The following is an 8508-nucleotide window of genomic DNA, read 5'->3' on the forward strand; positions in this document are numbered from 1 at the left end:
ACACACACACACACACACACAATACCATACACACAAACACTCACACACACATACACACCCCACACACCCTCATACACAGACATTTACACACACAACCTCCCCCTCACATACATACATACATACACACACACCCTGTAACACACACATACATGCACACCCCTCACACACACACACACACACACACACACACACACACACACACACACACACACACACACACACACACACACACACACACAGAGTTAATAAACTGACCAGGATTGCCATGCAGCCAGTGACTGGGACTGAGGTTGGTGGCGGACAGGGGACTGCCCAAGGAGGGACTCTGTGGGTTGGTGTGGCCATTCACCAGCACCAGGGAACTGGGGGTGCTCACGTTCAGCAGACTGTGTGAGTTCAGGAACCCTGTTGTTTGGCAAGTCCGAACGAAAACTTTAAAAAAAACTTCATTAGGCAGACTGCTTCAATCCAGTGGACACACACACACACACACACACACACTACTTACACACATAAAGACAAAAGATTCATTTGGAAAGAGGTCACATCCATACATATTCCTGTACTGAAAACTAAGTAATGCGTGCACACACACACACACACACACATACACACACACACATGAATATCCATATTCTCTCTCTCTCTCCCTTACACACATGCTCACACACATACACATATATGCAAACTTTATACATGCCAAAACGCACACAGATGTTACTTTCATCATCATTCATCATCATAATATTCCCAAACACGCGCCTCATTACACACATACATGCAAAAAGATAAATCACACACACACACACACACACACATGAAAACACACACTCTTTTCTTTTTCCTCAAATAAAAAAATGTCCCACGTACTCTCCTTCATCATTCACACACCCAAAAAACAAAAACAACCAGAATATATCATCATAAGCTATTACAGTACTGTAGCACACCACTGTCAGATTAACAAACATATTAATATATCTTTTGTAATATATCATCATAAGCTATTCTTCTCTGACAACCACTTGCTTAGGATCCCCCCTGTTCGAACCAAAACGAGTGGCCAACACAGTTTTTTTATACAAAGCCCCAATTCTTTGGAATCAACTTCCTCAGCCTCTCCGTCATTCATCTCTGCTGCAATCTTTCAAATCCAGTTTGAAGACCCACCTTTAACCTCCTGAATAATTTCCAACAGCTCATCCGTTTCCAGTATGAACTAAAATGACTAGTAGTGAGTGAGTGAGTTTGAGAGTTTCAGAATTTGTTGGTTTTATTTATGATTGTGTACCATTTATGATTGTGTACTATGACTTGTGTGCATGCGTGCGCATGTGCTTGTGTGTGTTGTGTGTATATGAGGGGGAATGGGGGAGAAGAGGGAGGGGGAGGGGGAATGAATAATTTCTAATAATGTTTGGTATCTTGTGTTCAATTTTTTCCTTGTTGATATTTACGTGTGTGTGTTCTATTTGTAAACGCCTAGAGCTTATTTTCAAGATTAGGCACAAATGCTCATAATAATAATGATAATAATAATAAGCTATTACAGTACTGTAGCACATCACTGTGGGATGAACAAACACAGTGTACCTAAAGATGTGAGCCCCAGGCCGGTGGTGCCATGGGCGTTGTTGGAGGCTGCCTTGAGCAGGGAACCGGACAGACCCTCAGGGTGAAGGCCCAGCAGTAACAGCCGGGCCAGGTACATGTTCCGGGCATTCCTCTCTATACTTTTCACAATCACAGACTGCACACACACACACACACACACACACACACACACATATCATGCATGTGTGCACCAATACACACACACACACACATCATGCATGTGTGCACCAACACACACACACACACACACACACACACACACACACACACACTGAAATGTTATCTTGATCGAAATGAAGATAAGACAACGGCTGAAGAAACAGACTGAAGGAAGAAAGCAAACAAAAGAAAGACAGAAAGAGAAAGAGGGAAAGTGGGAGAAATGAGGAAGGAGAACAAGATAGAAAGAAAAGCAAGAAAAAGAGTCACACAGAGAGACATGCACACACAGAAAGGGCAAGAAACAGAACACCTCCAACATGCATTCAAAGCCACTCCATCCAGCCCCTCGGCTTCATGAACGACATGTTTAACCCAGAAATGGATACACCCCCAGGAAGAGAAGTGGGGAGTGGAAAACCTCCATCCATCTTTATCAACGTTTTCCTCCCCATATATCTTTTACAGTGGTCACACAATATGCCCCTTTTCACTGCTTTCCCACAGCTTCCCTATCTGATGTTCCACTGAGCTCCTTAAAAACTCACATCCGTCACAGCCCTCCCTGCCTTCCCACACCGTAACTTTCAGCTATCAGCAGTGAGCAGTGAGCTCACCAAGGTTACATGTCTACAGCTGTTCAGATCTTACATTTTTACAGGGAGGTCTGTGCTGATACTATCAGACATTGCGGTTCTGTTCCTGTGATGTGAAACGAACACTATGAGGTCTTGCACTCTAAGATTCTTTTTTTTCTTCTTTCTTTCTTTCTTTTTTTTTTTTTTTTTTTTTACGGAGGCAGCGTATGGTTTTTCTGATATATTCTGAATCTTGATGTTGTTAACTCTAATAATAAGACAATCTATTTTATTGAACAATGGATTGAAAATGATTTTGGCACTATGAATTGTCATTTTCATAAGAAATGTTTCTGTTTACACTTACAAGCCAATCACATTGCTGGTAGGTAAACTGTACTGACCAAGCCAATCATGGCATCTGTAGCTTAGCTGACACAGATCTAGCTAATCATATTCTTTGTTACTAAGCTCACCATGAAGGCAATCTCAAGAACATGTCACCATAAAATATGATTAGATATTTTAGGCATAAAAGTTCATTTCTTTCACTTGTTCTATTATTGTTTTGTTTTTTCAATCAATCCAAATGAACATAATTGTGAATGCTGTAATACACTTAAAATCTACAGAAATGCTTTGCCTGGAACAAAAACACGATTCCCAGAACAAGTCCTTTCTGCAGTGTTCTCACTTTTAGACAGAATTTGGTTTTATATTGTTAAATTAAGTGATTACAAAATAAACAAAACTCACATTTATGCAAATGCATAAAATCCACACAGAACAACACACTAACTATCACATAAAAAAGAGGGGTAAATTTAGTTGATATAAATTTCTATGGCACAGAGACCAATCCATTCCATGGCACAAAACCAGCTGACAGAAACAGCACAAGGGAAACGGAGCCAAATGTGCACTCTTCTCTGCTATCACCATGTTTCTTTCATTGCAGTGTCTGTGTGTGTAAATGTCAACTTTGAGAGATAGGATTTAGGAACTGGCTGAGGTAAATGATGCTGAACTAAGATGTGTGCGTGCGTGTGTGTGTGTGTGTGTGTGTGTGTGTGTGGTGAGCATTTAGGGTACAATCCCCCGAGTTGCAGCATAACACGAAAAGAGAGAAAGACAGAAACAGACAGATAAAGGGAACATTAATATATCCACAGACAAGGTTTCTTCTCCTGTACTTTTTTGCGGATTTGTTGCTGGCCTCTTTTCCACTTTTGACTAAGATACAATAAGTCGAAGGAGCCCGGTCGGCAAGATTGCAGCTGTGTGTGTTTCTACACAGCGCGCATGGTGCTCAGTGTCCCGTCACTGTGATGGTCCTGCACCCTTGCCAGCAGCTGATCGTCACTCAAACTGTTCCAGTCTACTGCCGTTCTTGTGGAGAATGAATTTCTGTATTCTAATGTTCTTGTGTTTGGAACCTCTAATGTTCTGTTATCATTTCTGGCTGACCTCTCAACAATGTTGCTGGAGACTGTGTCAGCAAAGCGCCTAAGTTGGATGTGTCTGTTTGATGGCTGTTGTTTTATGAACTAGCCAAGTGGTATTGCTGGCACCGACTCTCAATCACTCGTTTCAAGGAGAGCCAAGGCCTTGTTATCTCTCTTCCTTTCATTACTGCTGTCATCATTATCATTACTATTATTTGTGTCCTGACACACAAGGCCCAGTATCTTCATTTGTACAGCTGATGTGCAAGTATTCATGGGTTAACTGCATGCGAATAGGTCTATGTGAATGCTTCCTTTTCTTTTTTCTCCAATCTCTCAATGTTCTGTCAGTTTTGCTTGTCAGGTAATTATCAAAAGAGAAGGGGAGGGGTGTGCATGTAGCTGACTGAGACCAAGATTACTGAGAATGAGACAGACAGACAAAACAGACAGAATCCACAGAGCAGGACTCACTTTGCTTGGCTGTTTTGGTTTGGGTTTGACGCTAATAAATACATCTAGCTGCTCCATCAGCTGCGTCAGTCGTCCTGAAACATCAAGTTGTCCCCCAATGACACTTGAACACAGATCACAAACAGCAACATTATGAAAAGCATGATGGCAAATCTCTTCATCATCCACTGGTAATCAACTGGGAAATCAATTTACAAAGCATAATTTCTGAACAATGTGTCACAAACATCAGCTGAATACTTAACAGATTATGCAAAGAGTTGAGAAACTGCAGCATCCCCCCATCCCCACCCTCCCCAGTATATCAGTAAATAACTCCTTGTCTTCACTTTTATGTTTTAATCAAGTTAATTTTTTTTACTGCTATTGTTTTTACTATTTTTCAACATACCATTAATATGCCTTGAACAATTGGGATGTGCATGCGTGCGCGTGTGTGTCTACATCTTGTGTGGAGTGGGTGCAGGTTTGTGGGATGGAGCTGGAACAGGATGATCTATGCGTGTGGGTGTATTCGTGTGTTTTTAGTATGCACGTGTCATTACATTTTTTAAATTTTTTTATTGTAAACGCCCAGGGCTTTTGTATCATTAGACTGGGCGCACCAAATGTCCTTTTATTATCATCATTATCATGTACAACAGACATGTATCTCTTATGCTCTTCTTTATCATATATGAAACACACATATAAAAGTACTTCCCTACTTCTCAACAACAACAACAACAACTAAATGAACATACTGACCTTGTTCAAGCTCAATGTCCTCCTTCACATCAAACATCAAAACCAATGGCAGGCAACCCTGAGAACACATGACACAATACTGCACTTCAGAGACAGACGAACACAGACAAGCACACTTGTTACATGCTCATCAACATCAAAGGGCTCCTGATATCGTACTTATATGCGCTTAATGTAAGGTTTGGCTCATTTGGTGATGACTGCACTATCAAAACCTAAGCATTTTATTTGAATATGATGAATTGTTCTCATTTGAATGGTGAACACTTATCAGCATTGGACTGACCAACCAACCAACCAACCAACCGATTTACTATATGAATTCTTTCAGTTTACTCTGCAGTTCTCATGGGTGGGAGTGACAGATTTTTGTCAAACAGAAAAGATTGCAGCTGGGGTCCAAGAGCCACTTTACCTAGGTGTGTGCCTTCATACATATATATCAAAGTAAAATAAAGGAAGAAAAATGACCAGAATACCAATAAGGAAACCTGTATCATATGGAAATACTCATACCCATGAGTTTTCATTCAGACACCCCTACTGAACATCATTCCCTATTCTTAACCATCCCTGTATAAAAAAAATTTAAAAACAAAACAAATCCTTAACCTACCAAAGTAACAAAAAATGCAGTGTGGCTGAGTATCCAGAATTTGAAATGAGCAGTGCACGACTGGCGCCACTGAATAAGCCAAGAAGCAAGTCAGAAAAAAACCCAATAACAGCCCCCCACGCCCCTAAAACAACTCACAATGAGGTGCTGCCGAGCACAGAAGACGCTCTCGATGCTGCCCCTGATGACGACGGTACCTTTCCGCTGGGGGCCGGAGGTGGAGGGGTCAGGGAAGAGGATGGAGGAGTTGGTGCTCTGCATGATGCTCTTGACGTTGGAGCCCTGGCGGCCGATGATGAAGAGGTGATGCTGAGGGGCAATCTCCAGGTGCATGCTCACCACCAGGTTGGCCTGCACACACAGGTGTGACCGTCAGTGAGTCATAGTCCTGTGTCATCATTAGCATTATCATCATTGCTTGCTAACAGTGGTGTCTCCGTCAGTCATAGTCCTGAGTCATCATTAACATTATCATCATTGCTGCTAACAGTGGTGTCTCTGTCAGTCATAGTCCTGTGTCATCATTAACATTATCATCATTGCTGCTGACAGTGGTGTCTCAGTCAGTCATAGTCCTGTGTCATCATTAACATTATTATCATTGCTGCTAACAATGGTGTCTTGGTCAGTCATAGTCCTGTGTCATCATTAACATTATCATCATTGCTGCTAACAGTGGTGTCTCAGTCAGTCATAGTCCTGTGTCATCATTAACATTATCATCATTGCTGCTAACAATGGTGTCTCAGTCAGTCATAGTCCTGTGTCATCATTAACATTATCACCATTGCTGCTAACAGCGGTGTCTTGGTCAGTCATAGTCCTGTGTCATCATTAACATTATCATCATTGCTGCTAACAGTGGTGTCTCAGTCAGTCATAGTTCTGTGTCATCATTAACATTATCATCATTGCTGCTAACAATGGTGTCTTGGTCAGTCATAGTCCTGTGTCATCATTAACATTATCATCATTGCTGCTAACAATGGTGTCTCAGTCAGTCATAGTCCTGTGTCATCATTAACATTATCATCATTGCTGCTAACAGTGGTGTCTCAATCAGTCAGTCACAGTCCTGTGTCATCATTAACATTATCATCATTACTGCTAACAGTGGTGTCTCAATCAGTCAGTCACAGTCCTGTGTCATCATTAACATTATCATCATTACTGCTAACAGTGGTGTCTCAATCAGTCAGTCACAGTCCTGTGTCATCATTATCATCATTGCTGCTAACAATGGTGTCACCGTCAGTGAGTCATAGTCCTGTGTCATCATTAACATTATCATCAATGCTGCTAACAATGGTGTCTCAGTCAGTCATAGTCCCGTGTCATCATTAACATTATTATCATTGTTTCTAACAGTTCTAACAGTGGTGTCTCAGTCAGCCAGTCAAAGTACTGGTCATTGCTAACATTATTATCATTATTGATAACAGTCCATGTGACCATACATGGACATATCAGGGCTGAAAACACTACTCTGAGAGGTATCATGATGAGTTAATCAATGTCGTGGTCACTGTTAAGGTTAGTATCATTAATGCTTATATGACCAAATCAAGGGCTGAAAACATGGCACAAGAACAAAACAACCAACCAGCCAGCCGAAAGAACAACAAAACTCCAACACTTCGAGGCGGCCTCACCATGCCGGTGAAGGTCTCCATCAGCTTGGCGGTGGCCTCCTTGACAGACTTGGCGTTGATGACGGACCCGCGGACCAGCACTGTGGTGACCGGCATGCGGGGCCGCTGCTTGAAGGAGATGGTCACGTTGTACACCTGCTGCAGCTGCTGCACCACCACCGACGACGAGTCCTGCGCCGCCTGAAGCACCGCCGGGGTGGTGGGCAGCTCAAACATGAACACAAGGGGTAGCAGCTCCTGCACAACAGTGAAAAACAAGTCGTAGGTTATATAACTTGCCATGAAGGTTACTGTACATGTTGGTTGCCCCCTTTCACTGCTGATGTTGCATTTCAGCACCAGCCAGGCAGAGCACCTGTGTTGCTGAAATGCGACCAGATCATGGGTCGGTTAAACACAAAACTACTCTTCATTCTTGGTGGTAGGATAGGCCATATTTCGTTCACATCACAAGAGAAACCCCAACTATTCTTAGACGCCATTTTTCTTTGCTTTTAGCACCTGGGAGTATTTCATTCTAAACTGACTGGCAGTGAAAGGAAGGTTTTTGTTACTTCATGATTACAAGTGGCAGGTTATTGTTACTACATGGACATAAGTGGAAACAGCTCCTGCATGTTGGAAACAAGTTGTACAAGTTGTTGTACTTGTTCTAGGTTATTGTTAAGACATGAACATCAGTCGTAGCAGCTCCTGAACATTACACAACAAGTTGTAGGTTGCAAGGTGAACACAAGCATGTAACAGCTCCTGCACAGTGAAAACAAGCCCCATGTGACACCTTGACATCAAACCAAACCATGTTGGCTCTCATAGCCCAGCTGACTGACTGCAAAGGGCCGCTTCAGGGCTGAGAACTGTCAGTTCTTAAAACCAATCAAAGAGAAAACAAAACAATTTCAAAAAATCAATTAAAATACTGTTAACAAGACCAAACGCCACATATGTTGTTGCATTTGTTCACTGTTTTAAAAACGGTAGGTTACTGCTGTTACATGAGCACAAGTGGTAGCCTTGTTCTGAGCTCTGTCAGGTGAGGTAAGGATAGATCATAAAAAGGGAAGAATACATAGACTCACAGGCATACACACGCATACACAGACACACACATTCTTTCAAGTGGACAAAAACTATATAAAAAAAATATGAAGAACAAAATATATACAAGCACCCTTTTTCTTTTCTTTTTTTCTCCATATCTAAAGCAAACAACAACAACAAAA

The 8508-nt window shown here is 41.8% G+C and overlaps 1 protein-coding gene across 2 annotated transcripts in view; it reads right to left on the reverse strand.

The window, feature by feature from the left end:
• LOC143292792 (protein bicaudal C homolog 1-B-like) overlaps positions 1-8508 on the reverse strand; it is a 59000-nt gene that overhangs the window by 13692 nt on the left and 36800 nt on the right. For both annotated transcript variants that reach the window (XM_076603374.1, XM_076603373.1), the window contains exons 7-12: positions 7286-7522; positions 5772-5984; positions 5018-5075; positions 4271-4344; positions 1594-1750; positions 256-405 (exon numbers count right to left, since the gene is read on the reverse strand). In XM_076603374.1, the coding sequence (XP_076459489.1) occupies positions 256-405; positions 1594-1750; positions 4271-4344; positions 5018-5075; positions 5772-5984; positions 7286-7522 (889 nt within the window). The remainder of the gene's footprint in view (positions 1-255; positions 406-1593; positions 1751-4270; positions 4345-5017; positions 5076-5771; positions 5985-7285; positions 7523-8508) is intronic.

This window comes from Babylonia areolata, chromosome 18 (assembly GCF_041734735.1).
Source record: "Babylonia areolata isolate BAREFJ2019XMU chromosome 18, ASM4173473v1, whole genome shotgun sequence".
In the NCBI taxonomy this organism is placed as follows: Eukaryota; Metazoa; Mollusca; class Gastropoda; order Neogastropoda; family Buccinidae; genus Babylonia; species Babylonia areolata.